General features: G+C 34.3%; 1 protein-coding gene across 1 annotated transcript in view; it reads left to right on the plus strand.

Moving 5' to 3' along the window:
• C29H8orf34 (chromosome 29 C8orf34 homolog) overlaps nt 1-19116 on the plus strand; it is a 238145-nt gene that overhangs the window by 86428 nt on the left and 132601 nt on the right. The window contains 1 exon segment of the mRNA XM_014566909.2: nt 5054-5220. Coding sequence (XP_014422395.2) covers nt 5054-5220 — 167 coding nt within the window.

The raw sequence follows: 19116 nt of genomic DNA on the forward strand, positions 1-19116 counted from the left end.
AGTGAAGCAAGCGGTGAAGTCCTGCCCAGACGCCCCATCAGAGCAGAGGGAACGCATGCGATCTGAATGGAACTTAACAAACTAGAGTGTGGGCTAGAAGCTGTATCCCATCTTCTGATATAAAACCAGAATTTCTGAGTTTATAACAGGAACTCACATAGCATTAGATTTAATTTGGGATGAATAAGAACAGATTGGGGAGCAGTTCTTTAATGACTCAAGTCTGTAACTTGAGTAGTAGCTTTACCCTTAAATAGTAGTGATCTTGTCCTGTAAGTTAACAGCCCGAAACATCAACAGACTAAATGATAGTAGAGACTCCTGAAAGAGGAGACGTAGTTTTCAAGGATGACTTCTGTTTTTCTCTCCCCTACTGTGCCTGGCTTACTGCTGTTGTCAGTAGGCATCTGTTACGTGAGTGAAGGAGGCCCAGAGAAGGCTCTGAGTAGACATCTTACAAGTAAAATTTATTTATAAGGATTGTTTATAGTGTGTCTTAACATTTTATCCCTTTTCCTGTAATGGGTTTCCCGTTTATTAATGGCTCAGTCTTCTTTGAGTGGCTTCTTATTACCACAGTCCACCTGTAGTGCACAGCCAGCTGCTCCTTTTGTTCAGAATAACACATACGTGATAGGCTGGGCTTCCACCACTAGATCAGAGAGGATGGAATAAATAGTGTGATGAACCTTGAGTCTTAGGGGTAGGCATTTACCCGCCATTTTCCTCTGGAACTTTTTTCTTTTCAATGATACACCTTACCTGAACTTTTTTCCTTGGGTCCTGGAAATACTCCATTTGTGTGTAGAGGGTCAACAACTTTAGTACACACATAGCTTGTCTAGCCTTTTAGTGGGCAAGCACAAATGTTCATTGCACATTTAGAGTTATTAAAATGACACATTGATAATGTAAATAAAAATTGAGGAAGTAAGCCAGAAAGAGAAAGAAAAATACCGTATGAGATCGCTCATATGTGGAATCTAAAAAACAAAAACAAAAACAAACAAACAAAAACAAAGCGTAAATACAGGACAGAAATAGACTCACAGACAGAGAAAACAGACTTGTGGTTACCGGGGGGTGGAGGGTGGGAAGGGATAGCCTGGGATTTCAAAATTGTAGAATAGATAAACAAGATTACACTGTATAGCACAGGGAAATATACACAAAATGTTATGATAACTCACAGAGAAAAAAATGTGACAATGAGTGTGTATATGTCCATGAATGACTGAAAAATTGTGCTGAACACTGGAATTTGACACATTGTAAAATGATTATAAATCAATAAAAAATACTAAAAAAAAATAAAGTCAGGCAAAGATATACCAGGCAAATACTGAAAAATAAATAATAAAATTACATGCATTAGTAAAAAAAATAAATAAATAAAAATTGAGTTACTAAACCTGTATACTTTTTTAAGCTATCTTCACTGGATGTTGCAATAGCTGAGTAATAGATTTCCTAAAATTACCTGCTGAATTATAATGTGAATTTTAAAATAAGCTTATCAAGCCTTGAAAGCCTAATGAAGCTCCTCTAAGCTGAACCACTTTATTAAACCAAGAATAATATCAATAAATATTGTAGTTGCTGTGAATGGGCTGTTTGTTCAGTGAGCATTGTTATTAGATGGTAAATATGCCATAAAACAAATAGAAAATGTTACAACTTAGAAATATATATTAAATATTAAAAGCTAAATTCACTTCCCATTCAGAAGTGTTCCTCTTCATTAAAGCTCATAATTGCTTCTGATATTATCAGTTAACAAACTCTGGAAATGTTCCCCTCCTCTTAGAGCCCCTCTAATGGCAGCAAGAGACAAACAGTAAACAACGTGAATATACCCGTTAATGCCCTAAGTTCAAGTAGTGGTAAGTGGTATGATGGAAAGTAACCAAGAACAAGAAAAAAGAAAACAGATGGAGGGTATTCATATAAGAAGTCCAGGAATAAAGAAATAACCTTAATATTGTCTAATTTGGGGCCATTGTGGACACTTCAGAAAATATGAAATGCATATGGCAGAGACTAAATCAAACTTAGTAATTTAGGAATATTCTAACGTGCAAATTTTAAGCACAAAGAATATTGATCAAAAATGAATTTACCAAAGTAACTGAAGAACAGAAGCTTTAAAAATATCTAAAACATATAAAAATTGTACCTTATGACTCACAAATTTCTCTTTAAAGCTAAAAAAGTATACACCTTAACCATATATTTCAGAATGTTGATGAGATCTTTTTTGGTATGTTCAAAATTTGTTCTCATTTGTTTAGGAATTCATTTATTTATCTAGGAAATACATATCCTAATTCAAATAATTATTTTATGAAACACATTGCTAGTCATCTCTGGACTCCTAGACTTACAGGTGGACTCTTACTATTAGAGAGGGAACATTTTGGATTTAATCAGTGTCCAGTTCTTGTAGCGCAGCACTATCTTCATGACCAAACCATGTATTTTAATGAGACTAAAGAAAACAACACTTGCTTCAGCCTTCGTGAAATGGCCTTGGTCATGTCAGCTGATGAGGGGAGTTATGCGTTTATTATCTACCCTTTGTTTCTTGTCGTTCACATTTCAGTCTGTTAGTTTTTCCTTCCTTTGTTTCACTGCCCGTCTTTCTGTTCCCTGGATTTTCACATTTCTCAAGTTGGAGGACTTATACTACATCTACTTAAATTAATTAATTCTTTTATTCAGTGTGTTAGAAAAATGAGGTTCAAAAAGAGTGAAATATTTGTTAAATATTTACTGAGCCTTAACACAAGGTAATGTGCTAGGTACAGGGTGAGACCAATATGAAAAAAATATCCTAGATTCAGAGTACTTGCTTTATGTGAAGAGAATGACAAGGAAATATGTCTTATTTCTGCAGCTCGGTGCACAAAACACCTTCTACATAGCAAGCACTTAATAAATGCAGCTAAATTTATTTTAAAAACATATCTAGACATGTAAAGATAAAAGGGCTTTTTTGCATAAATCAAAATGCAGCAATTAAATGAAACTTTTTGTGATCTCTTCAACAACCTGGGCCTTAATGCAAAGAGAACCCTTTAATTTCTGATTAGAGTCAAGAGGAAGGGCACAGATTTTCCTGCTAGGCTGCGATGGTGAACTGAACAAACTTGGGAGATAGGTCAAGAGAGGAATCATCCAGTTTTCCACCAGTGAGAGCACGTGGGGCCAGATAAAACTAATACCAACCCGTGTTTAGAATCAGTGTGAAACAAAATGGAGCAAGGTCAACCCCCCTGGAGGAGGGGGGTCCGGGGGAGGAGGGCAGATGGTCAGAAGGAGGCCACCCAGTGGGAGGGCATGGAGGGGACGGCCACTTCAGACTGTCCTTTTCCAGCTGATCCTGGTTTAGAACTTACACCTTAAAGCAAAGCAAAATGGGGTCCTAGAGTGTATTAACACCACACTGAAGTACTAGCTGCTGTTTATTTTTTCATAAGGCCTCTTTTTGATTTCCTTTCTCTGTATGTGGCATGTGGGATGTTACTGCTCAAGAAAAGACAGGTAAATATCTGGGATGCTGCCCATGGTCTTCTTTGAACCTATGATGATATTAATTACCACTTAGTAGGCTGCTCTGTGTGCTTTTCATACCTTAACCCATTTCATCTTTGTGAAAACATTATTGTTACCGCTATTTCAGGGGTAAGGAAACTAAGTCCCAGAGTAGTTACATCCGTGTTCTAAGACTGGGTAGTTAGTTACTCGGTGACTGAGCCGGGCTGTCTTGCTCCAGATTCTGTCCTTAAATGCTTTGCTATGCAGCCTTCTTCAGGGAGGAGCTCTAAGACTCCTGTTATCATTAAGATGTAGATTCAAAACCTGTGCTCTGAGAAAGACCCCCAAACCCCACCTCTTCCCACTCACTCACCACTTGTCTGCATCAAGACCCATACTTCCCAGTAGTGGCAGGGCCTGCTTTTCTCTCTGACGGTGCAGTGTTCACTCCTGCAGTTCACAAGCTACAGGGCTGGAGATGAGGCAGCTGTGATCCTGGGCAGAAGAACTGAGTAGACATTTTTCCAAAGAAGACATGTAGATGGCCAATAGACACACAAGAAAGATGCTCAGTATCACTAATCATCAGGAAAATGCAAATGCAAAGCCACAATGAGATATCACCTCACACCTGGCAGAACGGCTGCCATCAAAAAGATGTCTTTTTCCTTCATGCGGTGACATTTGCCGTTGTCTTCCTTTGGACAGTAATACTAGAAAGAAATTGTATTATAGAGAAGAGAAGAATTTTGGGACAGTTTAAAAAACTATGTATGGTTGCCACATGGACATACATGTAAGTTTTCCAGTCAGACACTGTGTTGGGAGGTTGGGGGAGAGAACCGTGAAAGACTGAGCTTTCATCCGAAGGAGGCTGGCTTTATCACAAGGACACTCTTCCAAAATTCACAAAGACCCCTCTAAACTGGAAGACACTGAGAGACATTTACATGCCGATTCTGGTCTCATTCCTCCTCCTGCCCCGTCCTACCCCCAGTTCTAGGCAGCATGGTAAGACCCGTGAGACATGTATTTTACTTACAAAAATTAAAGTTTTCATTTAAAAAATTTCTCCTTATAGTATGGTAATATAGTTATCCCATTACATGTGTTTTTCTTGACATGATATTTGTTTTGTAAGTCAGAGAATTTCACATAGCAGTCTGCTTCCTCTGAAAAAATTAGAAAAGCCACTAACAGTGAGGGCCTTAATTCCCACATGGCAGCAACTGTTAGGAACCAGTTAGTGTTTCCTCCCTTAAATGGGGCAGGAGTTTCAGTCTGCCATTTTCTTCACATATACCCATCTAGGAGACTACTAATGAGGTACCAGAGGATGTCTCAGAAAGAAGACAGTCAATATTTCCATTACCCTTTAGGAAAATTTTACTGATATGTGCATAAATTTGCAAAGCAAAATAATTGAGTGAAAATTTGTTTGTAGATTTTCTTTAGTTACCACAGCTAACCCATGATGTCATCATCATTGAAAATTAACATTTAACTATTTCTTCAGTTTAAAGGTGGAGCCCAAGTCTAAAGGATTAAAACAGCAGCAACAGCAGCATAAGAAACTTCTGGCAGCAATGCTCTCTCAAGATTCTTTTGAGTCTATCCACAGCCCTACCCCGTCTGTAACAGAAGAAGATATCGATAACGAAGATGATGCAATGGAATTGATGGGTAATTTTAAAAACTAATAATTTCTCTTTTTCTTCTCTGGCATTGTAAAAGTGTGTAGTGGCTAAAAGATTTTAAGAGGTTTTCAGTAGTTTTGTGTTAGTGGAAAGAAAAATTTAACACATACTTGACATTAGACTTTGATGGAGTTGCATGTAAGAATTAAGTTGAAGTCACATGAGCATGTGAAGTATTTATGAGACTGTACTTTGTGCTTTGTACATGCAGCACTTACCTTCTGACTGTTTAATCAAGCTTTATTCTGCGTGCAGTGGTGATACAAATTCAGGTCTGTCCACCTTCTTCTCTGATTATGATTGCCTTAATCATATCTTTTGTCTATAAAATGTATCCAGCATACATATTTCAGCCTTCATTCTAAGTTGTTTTCCTGTTTCAAGGATGGTTTAGAAAAATGAGTTAAATTTAGAGGAACAGATAGTGAAATCAATGTTTTTCTGTCTTCCATAAATGACAGGAAACTTTGCAGAGATTTTAGTGTTTTTATAGGTTCCTTACTTTCATGAAAACTTATTGGTGTTGTGTATGTAAGAAATCCTTTTAGATCTTTTAATGAAGTAAATGTATACTTTTGTTTCATCAGAAATCTCTGCATAAAAGTTTTTTTAATTGAACTTCCTTTTGTAAAACCATTTTTTCAAAAAAGGGAAGGAAATTTTATTTCAGAGTGATCCGCATATACAACAGTGAGTTTTTTAATTCAGTGACATTAGCTCTTCTCTTCTAACTAATTAGAACAGTTTTCAAATACTTTGTAACAATATACTAGAAAGTGAATAAATAATAAAATCACTCGAATGCTTCAAATAAATTTAACAAAGGAGCCCCAGAATATATAGATTTGTTTAAATTATTTTTTTTCAAAACAGGCTTCCTGGGTTTTAAGTGTTTATGGCAGTAAAATACTATCATAATAAATGATATAAGCCCCCACGCATAAGCCTACCAGGTACTATTTAGTCATTGGTGGCAGGGTCACTGATACTTTCTGATGTTATAACTGCATTCATTCCAGCTATGAGGAGACTGTGTCATGGGATTTTCACTTCATGCTGTTCATCTTTTTTTTTTTCTCTTCTAAGAACAGTTAAGTCTGGATGTTTATTAAGGAATCTTATCTCCCTGCCTCCAAATCATTAATGTGGCAGATGTGCCAGATGTTGTGGTGGTGCCCTTCATTCAGCTTCCATTCAGCAAACGTTTACTGAGCACTTATTATGTGCTAGGCACTGGGCTTGGTCCTGGGGATGTAAAAATAATCATGGTTCCTGTTTGCAGGAACTTTACATTCTAGTGTTCAAGATGAAATTGTAAATACATCACTCTAATAGTTTTTGTACAGGTGCTACTTTAGTTAAGCACGCAGTTGTACATAGAAACAACATCTAATGCAGAAGTGGGGGATGGTGACTAGGGAATGTTTCTGAGAAACCGATGCCTCTGGTAAGTGCTGGAGGACAAGTACATGTAGTTCAGCAGGCAGAGTGTGGTCACTATCCCTGTAGGTTTTCTGTTGTAGGAATGGAGTCTTGCAGTTACACTCCATGACTATGCCTGTAAATTGTTCCTTTGCTTCAGTCAGTAACAATGAAGAGGACAAGTCTTGAATGGTGAATGTTAATGGATGTTGCCTGTTTAACATCAGTGTCGGTGCGTTGGTGCATTGACACTGGATTGTGCCAATATCGTTCTCTCTCCTTCCTTTCCTTTATGTGACAGTTCATTGGTCAGTTGGTAACCCACAGGAAGGCAGTTAGACTCTGTCTTGCAAAGAGAATCTCTTGAAGGAATCCAAGCATTCTCAGAATCACCTTGGGATTCGTGATAACCTTAGGAGTGTCTAGTCAGATTGGAGGAACTCGTATCACTTCAGGAGTATCAAGGGATTCTTCAAGGAGACTCAGGTGTCCACTCAGCGCTGGCATCCCTAGATCTCACCCACTCTGTTCTCTGTATCTAGTCTCCCAAGCTGAAGGCCAAAAGGATTGGGTTTTGGAGACTGCCTAATGTGATAAATTAGTAGTTGTTCGTCATTATTATTTTTTTTTCATTTAGACATTTAGCCTGTTGTCTGAGCAAATATAAGAATGAGAGGTAGTTGGATGTTCGACTTTCTCCGTCTGATTCCACGTATGTGAGCACAGGCTGGTGCTGTGCTAATGCTGGTCTCTAGGTTATGAGATTTCCCTGCAATTAATTACATGGAGTGTTCCAAGTCCACTGGGCTGTCCCCTAAAGTAATGCCGTATGAACCCTGTTGCCTAGTTGTCTCAGTAAACAAAGGTCATATAACAGAAAATTCTGTCCAAAAATTGTTTTGCCAAGGAAGTTCATCAATTAAATAAAATATTATTTGGATATGAAATATGTTTGTCTTTAAGGCCCTAATACTCCTACGCATTAATATTCAGTTATTTTACAAATATTTATTTAAAATATAGACAGCGTTTTCTTCAAAAGTATATAAGTTCATGGCTTATAATGTTACTTATGCCTTTAACTAAGGTAATGAATGTTCATCTCTTACATGAAGTCGAACAGATGAATAGTTTCAGTTAATGCAAAAGTTAAGACTTTCAGCCATGATATAGTAATGGATGGATATGTGAAGTATGGCATAAAATAAAATGCTTGTTAAGTTTCTCCATTTTCAAAGCTGTTATCTTCAATAGGTATGTACAGCTCGATTAATATTCCATTGGTTTTCAAGTCCTACATTAATCAATTTATGCAACACCCCTTAATGAATTTAGAAACTGCATAGTGTTTTATCTTCCTGGTCCTTTTAATATTAGATTTACATCATTTTGTTTATTATTAAAGAATTTTAAGACAATATTTTTGAAATTCAGATGCCAGAGAAACACAAGTGATTGTATCTATTTGAGGAAAATTCAAATGCTGAGTTCTTGAAGATTTATTTGGAAATCAAATTTTAGTACAAGAAGTCATTGTAAAATGCAGCAGACACATCTGGTATTTAAAATATCTTCTTGAATCTACACATTGTTTAGAATGAATTTGCTATTGCCTATGTATTTTGAGGGTTTTACTTGCCATTGTCTATACCAGGTGTAACTGGCTGAAAATTGTATTTATTATGCATGGGAAGCAGTCTGTACACTTTGTGAACTGATAAATAGGTAAAAAGCATAATTATTAATTAACATTCATGTAAGGATTGATTCTTCCTCAGTAAAATTGGTTGATTTGAAGGGGAAAAAAACTTTTAGTTGAACTAGTAAACATTAGTAAAACTATTGACTTTTGTTTGTTAAGGAAGCTAGCTAGCGTTGTTAATGCATATTGATTAATACTTAATTCTTCACAATTGTTTAATTGTGTATTTGTGGATTTCTTTTCTAAGTGTACTGGGCATGTGAAAATACAATACAGCATCCATAATTTTTAAGTAGGTCAAGTATTTTCTGTAATTGCTTTAAATACTACTTATAAATCCATGGTACAAAAATAGTTTAATGTGGAATTTATATATACCAGAAAATAAAACATCCAAATTTGTGGAGTTTTAAGATATAACAATTGTAAGCACCTCTGAAATTGGTGCTGTAATTACTGAAGATACTGAATAAGATATTTGCCAGTTCACCTCAGACTAAGTAGTTCTCAACTTCAAATATAAGATAGTCTCAAATATTTTAGTAATTATGTTGGAAATTGATCACAGTGAATAAAATTATAATATTTGTATTATTTTTGAAAGTTATTAAGTCATTAATTTTTCAAAAGTGAAAAGAAATTACAATGGAGCAGTAAGAGATATTTTACACCATTAATTTTCACAGAAAATTTGAAGAACTTCAGTAGTTTAAAAGATAGCTCAGCTTGTAAATGTGAGTCCACTTTCATTGTATTTCATGGATTTTGAAATTTTATTTTTGATGAAATCCTAATTGCAATTATGTTTTTATTCTCAATATAATTTTTACTCATTTTAAAATGTCATTAAATTATTTGAAAGCTACTTCACATTTTAGTATAGGAAATTACATTAAAAAGGTTTTTTTAGATTTTCTTAGAATTGATGATGAGGCGAGTATCTAAAAACCACATTCCAGAGATGCTGAAAAGGAAAAACAGCAATAATCATGCTTTATACTTCCTAGTCTTATTTATAATCATATAAAAATCAAAACTATATTCCATAAACAAGGTGCTTCGTGCCATCATTGCCTGCACAGATGCCAAGTGAGCTTGGGTTTAAGGGTGGTCTGAGTGGAGTTGCACAGTGCTTGTCTGTCTGGATAATAGTGCAAACATTTGAGAAAATCCATACTTTCCTTAAGCAGCTATTCATGCACCAGCTATGTGAACAGCACTAGCACGTATTAATACACAGCACTAAGAATATGGTGCCTTTTGTTTTTCTAATTGCCTTGACCTCTTTAGGCTTTGAAAGAACAGGACGATGAATCTTGTGAATGCTGGTGTCTAAATAGAATGAAACTTTTTTAGGCCTTTGTTTCAGCTCTCAATTAGTACATTAATTTATTCATAGGCTTATTAATTTCTCTACTTATAAAGTGATTCTGCACATTCCTAGGAGTTCAAATTTGCACAAATACAGACATGTTTCATGAACTGTTAAAATACTTAGGGATGATTCTCAAGATTTGGTTTGCTTAATAATCATAAGAAGCTTATTTAAGTGCCAGTTCCAGTGGCCTTTATCCCAATTTTTGTTTTGTTAGATTTGGATACAGCCCATGAAACAACATTTTTCATCAGGAATGCCCTTCTTCCTGTCCTTCAAGAGATTTTGTTGCAGGTGATGTGTAGAACATACAATGAGAAACCCTAATGTTAGTGAATATGAGTTTTGTTTGGTGTGGTAGATCCTGAAGCAAAAGGAATAAAATATTAGAAAGTCTACTTTTTACAACAGAAAGAGCATGGAATAGAGATTTCTGAGTTAACTAAATTCTTAAATTGTCTCCTGTAAATACAGAGAAGTCTTGCTAATAACTAAGAAGCTATGGGCAGTGCAGTTTGTATCACCTTATTATCTCTGTCTTCCTTCTTGATAGAATATTTACAGGAACACTTGAAAAATAAACTGCTTAGAGTAGAAAAGTTACTTGTTAAGAAATGATTCTGGCATAGATCTAAGGGCAGTGTACTAATGAGCTTCTGTTTTATCATATTATCACATTAAATCTGTTTTATTGAAGTATGGGTGATTTACAATGTTGTGTTAGTTTGATGTGAACCATGTAGAAAGAGTAAACTTGAAGATGAGTCAACAGAAATAATCCACACTGAAGATCAGAGATTTAAAAAAATGTAAAACAAAATGAAAAGGGCTTCAGTGACCAGTAGGAGAATAGAAAATGATAAGACATTAATCAGAATTCTAGAAAGAGAGGGGAGAAAGAATGGGAAAAAAAGAAAGAACATCCAGCTTTTTTTTTTTTCAAATTTGGTGAAAAATATGAACCTATAATATGAGTTCATAAAATGTCTGGCTGACAAAACAATTTCAGGTAAACAAAAGCTGATAGGGTATGTTACCAGCATACCTGCAAATAGAAAAAAGGCCAACAGAGACTATTAGCAATATTGAAATTGACAAATTCCTAGTAATAATGACAAAGAAAAAGGTAGAAAAGCACAAAATTACCAATATTACAAGGGAGAGACAGGCCCAAACTGCCCTACAGATCTTACAGACACAAAGGATAACAAAAGAATATTGCAAGTAACTTTATGCCAGCACAATTGACAAGTTAAATATAGTGGGAAGAAATTCTGGCAAAGTACATCATACCAGAGAAAAAACAAGAAGAAATAGTACATCTGAGTATTTCTGCATATGTTAAAGAAATTGAATTTGCAGGCAAAATCCTTTCCCAAAAGAAAACTTCAAGATTTCATTGGTGAACTCTATCAGATATTTAAGGGAAGAAACAATGCCAAATGAAACAAAATTTTTCAGAAAATAGAGAAGAGGGAGAATTTCTCATTGTTTTGAGACCATATAGCTCATATCAAAACCTGACAAAGACATTAAAAAAGAATTACAGGTGAATATCCCTTACGAATATAGATACATATATTCATAACAAAATATTATTCAGTTAGATCTCTATGATCTAGTATACTCTGAATCAAATTCCTAACAGGCTTGAAAAAAGAAATTGATTAATTCTAGGATTTATGTGGAAATCATGACCTTGAATGGCCAAATCATCTAGGAAAAGGGACAGCATCTGTGGAATTACAGTATCTCATTTCAAGACTTACCTAAGGCTGTAGTAATCAAGACAATGTGGTATTGACATAAGACTAAGCAAACAGATCAGTGGAATAGATTAAAGTTCAGAAATATATCTGGTCAATTAGTTTTCAACAAACACTTCAAGGCAATTTGATACAATATAGAAAGGAAAATATTTTCAAGTGTTAGTGCTGGAACAATTAGATAAATGTACAGGAAAAAAAGAACTTTGACCTTCTACTTCATACCATAATAAAAATTATTTTGAAATGAATTACAAGCAAACATAAAAACAGATTATGAAATTCTAGAAGGAAATGTAGAATGTATGCAGCCTTGGTGCAGGCAAAGAGTTCCTAGAGATAAAAAAAAATTACTAAGGGTGAAAGAAAAATTTCATAAACTAGACCGCATTAAAATTAGAAACTTCTCAGAAAATGAAAAGAGGGACATGTTTACATTTTGTTTAAATGCAAAGGCATACCATTGACTGGGAGAAAATACATGCACTATATCTTGACAAAGGACTTGTATCTAGAATGTGTACAGAGCTCCTGCAAATCAGTTTTTCAAAAGCACAAATAACCTAATAAATAATTTTCAATATACAATTCACAAAAGGAGATAAACAAATGATAAATAAGCCACATGAAAAGCTGTTCAATGTCATTAGCTATCAAGGAAATGCAAATTAAAACAACATTGAAATATCTCTTTCCACCAACTGCAGTGGCTAAAATGAAAGACTCAGCACCAAATGTCAAGAATGTGGAGTAGCTGGAATTCTCAAACATTGCTCATGGGCATGAAAACTTACAATCACTTTGGAGAAAATGTCTGGCAATTTCTTATAAAGTTTAATATGTACCTGTCCTGTGGTCTAGCAGTTCCTAGATATTTTCCTGGGGGAAATAAAGCATGTATTCACAAATATTTGTATATGAAAGCAATTTTATTCAAAATAACCCAAACAGAAAAAGTTACAGTCACTGTAAACAAATTGTGGTATGTTCACACAGTGGAGTACTAGTCAATAAAAATGAATTAAGTACTGATACATGTGACAGTATGATGAATCTCATTGCTGTGGACTGAGTTGTTTCCCCCGGCCCCATCAACGTCATGTGTTGATACCAGAACTCCTGACGTGATAGGTGGTATTTGGAGATAGGGCGTTTGTGAGGTACTTAAGGTAACATGCGGTTGTAGTGGTGGGTTCCTAATCCAGTGGGTCTGGTGACCTTGTAAGAAGAGGAAGAGAGAACTCTCTCTGTGTGTGAACTGACGAAAGGCCATGTGAGGACACCATGAGAAAGTGCCATCTGCAACCCAAGGAGAGAGCCCTCACCCGACAGAGACCTGCTGGCACCTTGATCTTGGACTTCCCAGCCTCCATGACTGTGAAAAAATAAGTTTTTGTTGTTTTAAGTTGCCTGGTCTAAGATACTTTGTATGGCAGCCTAAGCCAAATAAGACAATCGTAAACATTGTGTTGAACAGAAGAAACCAGACACAAATGATTGCATACCATGCTAATTTAATCATAAGAAATTTAAGAACAGGCAAAACTAATTTGTGGTGATAGATTCAGAGCATAGCGGGGGCAGTGAGGGATTGGCATGAGGAAACTTTCTAGGGTGATAGAAATGTTTTACACTTCAGTGTGGTGTTCATTACTTAGGTGTATACATTTATCAGAGTTCACTACGTTACATTTATCAAAACTCATAATTGCATTTCACTGTAAATTTGAATAAAAAGTAACAAATTTTATATATAAAAATCATGGCTACATAGTATTATACCATGAGAATATTCATGGAGTCAAAATTGAATGTGACATTTGTTATTGTTTCTGAAATGAAATGATTAAATTTTACCTAAAAGTATTTCAGGACAATCACATGGGCACTTGCTATGGGAATGTCTCATAACCCTGACCTCTGATACGTTTTCCAAAACTCTGTGCCTGTTCTAAGCACGATGTTTGAATAATTCTGAAAAGAAACAGAAATTGTCATTTTAATTTCATAGTAGCACTTTGAAAAGCAGAATTCGATCTTTGGTAATCAGTTTCCTAGTGTTGAATGTGTATGCTCTTCTAGTATGATCACACGTTCTTGTGCTGGGTATCCTGAAATTGCTCTTCTCACCATTTTGCTTGTGATACAAAGAACTAAAAATGCGAAAATTTGACCTGAAAATGTTCTTACTATCAACTGAAAATGTGTCTTAGTATTAAAACATGAATCTGCTTATATTATTTTTTAAACATTTTTATTGAGATATACACATGACATGAAATTCACCAATTTAAAGTATAATTCAGGGATTTTTACTGTATTCACAGACTTGTACAACCATCCCACAGTCTAACTCATTCTAACTCGCCCAAAAGAAACCCAATTTGCAGTCACTCTTTGTCCCTAATACCACTCACTCCCTCACCTCTAGGCAATAATTAATTTATTTTCAGTCTTATGAGTTTGCCTATTTTGAGCATTATATGTAAATGGAATCATACATGTAATGTATGTGGTCTTTTGTGAAGGGCTTTTTTTTTTATCTAGCATAATGTTTACAAGGTTTATCTATGTTGTAGCATATATTCATTCTTTATTCCTTTAAAAAAAATAGACCTTAGTTTTCACAGAAAACAATATTAAGTTTACAGGAAAATTGAGCTGAAGCTAGAGAGATTTACTGCAAACCATCCTTTCCCGCATATGCACAGCCTTTCCTACTGTCTACATCCCACCTGAGTGATAGGTTTGTTATCATAAATGAGCGTACATTGACACTTATATCACCCAAAGTTCATACTTTAAATGAGCGTTCATGTTTGGTGTTGTTCATTCTTTTGGAAATGAAAAATGTTTGATGACATATGTTTATCATTATAGTATCATAAAATAGTTTCACTGCCCATAAATCCTCTGTGCTCTATTCATGCCTCTAGCACCCCCCAGCTACCACTGATCTTTTTAACTGTCTCCACAGTTTTTTCTTTTCCAGAGTTTGTAAAGTTGGAATCATACTGTATGTAGGCTATTGAGATTGGCTTCTTTCATTAGTAATAATGCACTTAAGGTTCCTCCATGTCTTTCTATAGCTTGATAGCTCTTTTTAACACTGAATAATATATCGTATCGATGTACCACAGTTTCTCTCTCCATTCATCTACTGAAGTACATCTTGATTGCTTCCAAGTTTTGGCAGTTGTAAATAATGCTGCTAAAAACATCTGTGTGCAAGCTTTTCTCTGAACGTAAGTTTTCAGCTCATTTACGTAAATACCACAGAACCTGATTGCTGGGTTGTATGGTATGAATATGTTTAGTTTTACAATAAACTGACTAATTTTCTTCCAAAGTGGCCTGTACTGTTTTGCATTCCCACCACAAAGAAAGGAGAGTTCCTGTTGCTCTACATCCTTACCAGCATTTGATGTTGTAAGATTTTTAGATTTTTAGCAGTTCTAATAGATGTGCAGTGATATCTCATTGTTGTTTTGTTGGCAATTCCCTAATAACATGTGATGTTGAGCACCTTTTCATATGCTTATTTGCCATCTGTATATCTTCTTTGGTGAGGTATCTGTTCATATCTTTGGCCCATTTTTTAAATTGGGCTTTTTGTTTTCTCATTGTTAAGTTTTAAGAGCTGTTTTTATCTTTTGACCGCTTCACTCATTTGTATATGTTCTGTATATTTTGGATAACAGTCTTTATCAAATGTATCTTTTGCATTTTCTTTTAATCTGTGGTTGTCCTCTTGTTCTCTTGACACGTTGTCTTTCATGGAGTGGAAGTTTTTAATGAAGTCTAGCTTGTCAGTTACTTCTTCATGGATTGTGACTTTGGTATTGTATCTAAAAAGGCATCACCTTACCTAAGGTCATCTAGGTTTTCTTCTTTGTTATCTTCTAGGAGTTTCATAGTTCTGCAGTTTATATTTAGGTCTGTGATCCATTTTGAGTTAATTTTTGTGGAGGGTATAAGGTGTGTATCTAGATGTATTTTTTTTTATGCATGTGAATGTCTAATTGTTTCAGTACCATTTGTTGAAAGAACTTTTTCTCCATTTTATTGCCTTTGATCCTTTGTCAAAGATCAGCTAGGTATATTTATGTGGGTCTGTTTCTAGGCTGTCTGTTTTCTTCATTGATCTACTTGTCTATTTCACCAGTGACACCATCTTGATTACTTTAGATTTATGGGAAAGTCAGTTATGTCAGTCCTCCATCTTGGTTCTTCTGCTTCAATACTGTGTGGATTCTCTGTATAACATTAAAATTTTGTTGATATCCACAAAATAGCTTGCTGGGATTTTGATTGGGAATGCACTCAATCTATAGATCAAGATGGGAAGAACTACATCTTGATAATAAGGTCTTCCTATCCATGAACATGGGATATCTCTCCATTTATTTAGTTCTTTTTTTTTATTTCGTTCATCAGAGTTCTGTAGGTTGCCATGTAGATTTTGCATGTATTTTGTTAGATTTATACCTAAATATTTTATTTTGGGGGATGCTAAAATAAATAGTACTGTGTTTTTAATTTCAAATGCCACTTGTTCATTTTGGTATTTAGGAAACAGTTGACATTTGTATATTACCCTGTATCCTGCAATCTTGCTATAATTTCTTATTAGTTCCAGGAGTTTTTACAGTTGTTTTGCATATTCTACATAGATGATCATGTCATCTGTTAACAAAAATAATTTTATTTCATCTCTCTTGATCTATATACTTTTTAATTCTTTTTTCTTATCTTATTACATTAGTTAGAAATTGAAGTACAGTGTAGAAAAATACTCATGATAGAAAACATCCTTGCCTTGTTCTTCAGATTTATGTTCTTGATCTTAGTGGGAAAGCTTAGAGTTTCACCATTAAATATGATTTTAGCTGTAGGATTTTTTCTCAATTTGAGTATGTTTCCCTCTATTCCTAGTTTACTGAGAGTTTTTATCATGAATGGGTGTTAAATTTTTGTCATATTTTTCTGCATCCATTGACATGATCGTGTGATTCTTTTTTAGCCTGTTGATATGATGAATTACATTAATTGATTTTTAAATGTTGAACCAACCTTGTATACCTAGGATAAATGTCACTGGTTATGGTTTATAATTCTTTTTATACATTGTTGGATTCTGTATACTAATATTTTGTAGAGGATTTTTGTATGTGTGCTCATGGGAGTCATTGGTCTATAGTTTTCTTACATTGTCTTTGTCTGTTTTTGGTATTAGAGTAATTTGACCTTTAAGAATGAGACAGGAAATATTCCCTTTGCTTCTTGAAGAGATTGTAGAGAATTGGTATAATTTCTGCCTTAAATATTTGGTAGAATTCACAGGTGAACTCATGTAGACCTGGTGCTTTTTGTTCTGGAAGTTGATTAATTATGGGTTCAATTTTTAAATAAGTACAGGCTTATTCAAATAGTCTGTTTCTTATTTTTTTTCTTACGTGAGTTTTGACAATTTGTGTCTTTCAAAGAATTGATCTGTTTCATCTAGGTTTTCAAATTTGTATGCATATACTATTGCTTTATTATCCTTTTAATGTCCCCTCTTTTATTTCTGATTTTAGTAATTTACTTCTCTGTTTTTCATTTAAATTGGTTAAAGGCTTATCAATTTTATTCAGCTTTTCAAATACCCGGTTTTATTTTAGTTTATTTTCTCTATTGATTTCCTGTATCAGAAGTTTCTTTGGTTTTGCTTTAATTTTTATTTCTTTTCTTCTCCTTACTTGAATTGAATTTGCTTTTCTTTTTCTAGTTTCTTAAACTAGAAGCTTAGATTATTGATTTTATATCTTTCTTCTTTTCTAATATATGTATTCAGTGAACATCTTTCTCTAAGCACTGCTTTTGCTGCATCCACAGATTTTGGTAAGTTTACGTATTCATTTAGTTCAACATATTTTTAATATTTTCTTGAAATTTCTTCTTTGACCCATGTGTTATTTAGAAATGTGTTGTTTAATTTCCAGTTATTTTGTGATTTTCCATTTTCCTTCTGTTACTGATTTCTAGTTTAATCTCATTGTGGTCTGAAAATAGACATTCATGATTTTTATTCTTTTAAATTTATTAAGTTGTATTTTATGGCTCAGAGTATGGTCTATCTTGACAAATGCTCCATACAAGCTTGATAAGAATGTGTTATTTTTCTGTTGATGGATGTAGTAGTCAGTATATGTCAGTTATGTACAACTGATTGATGGTGCTGTTGAGTTCAGCTATGTCCTTACTGATTTTTTCCCTGCTAGATCTGTCCATTGATAGAGGGGTGGTGAAATCTCAAACTATAACAGTGAATCCATCTGTTTCTCCTTGCAGTTCTTTCTGGTGTTGTCTCATGTATTTTGAAGGATACATGTATATGTTAGGCACACACATCTTAGGAGTTATTATGTTCTAGGAGAATTGACCCTTTTATGCTGTAATGCTCCCCTTTATTTGGGATAACTTTCCTTGCTCTGGAATCTACTCTGTCAGAAATTATAGCTACTCCTCCTTTCTTCTGATTATTATTATCCAGATATATGTTTTTCCATCCATTTCTTTGTGATCTATATGTGATCTTTATATTTAGAGTATGTTTATTATGGACAAATGTAGCTAAGTCTTGTTTTCTGGTTTACTATGACAATATCTGTCTTCTAACTGGTGCTTTTAGACCATTGATGTTTAAAGTGTAGTTGATATAATAAGATTAATACCTATGGGTGGAGGGTAATAGCTCAGTGGTAAAGGTCCTGGGTTCCATCCCCAGTATCTCCACTAAAAAAATTAAAAATTAAAAATAAGTAAATAAAATAATTTTTTAAAAACATTAGTATCTACCATATTTGTTACAACTTTTTATTCATTGTCTTGTCCTTTGTTCCTATATTTGTCTTCCATTCTTTTTCTGCCATTTCAGTTTTAATTGAATTTCTCATGTTATTCCATATTCTCTTCCTTAGCATGTCAATTATACTTAAAAAAAATTTTGGTGGCTTCCATAGAGTCTGCAGTGTACATTTAAGACTTAACCAGGTGCACTTTCAGATAACAGTGTGCCTTTTCACAGGCAGTACAGGTACTTTATAATGACAAAGTAATCATGATTTCTCCATCCCGTCCCTTGCATCATTGCTGTCATTCATTTCACTTACACATAGGCATACATAAGCATATAGACATATATATATATATATATATACATACAAGCATATATACACATAATCAAATACATTGTTGCTGTTGTTACTTTCAACAGACTGTTGTTACCTGTTAGGCCAATTAAGAAAAAAAGAAAATTAAAAATTGTTTTATTTACCTTTACTTATTCTTTCTCTGGTGCTCTCCCTTTATTTATGTAGATTCAAGTTTTTTATGTACATAATTTTGTTTCTTTCTGAAGAACTTCTTTTAATCTTTTTTACAAAACACATTTACTGGCCATAAATTACAGTTTTTATCTGAGGAAGAAAATCCTTATTTCTACTTTACTTTCGAAGGGTTCAGTGTTATAGATTGGTAAGACTTTTCTCTCAACACTGTATGGTCACTTCACTTTGTTCTTGCTTGTGTGGTTCCTGAGAAGTTTTGGAAGTAATCTATGTCTTTGTTCTTCCA

The sequence above is a fragment of the Camelus ferus genome, chromosome 29 (assembly GCF_009834535.1).
Source record: "Camelus ferus isolate YT-003-E chromosome 29, BCGSAC_Cfer_1.0, whole genome shotgun sequence".
NCBI classification, from domain to species: domain Eukaryota; kingdom Metazoa; phylum Chordata; class Mammalia; order Artiodactyla; family Camelidae; genus Camelus; species Camelus ferus.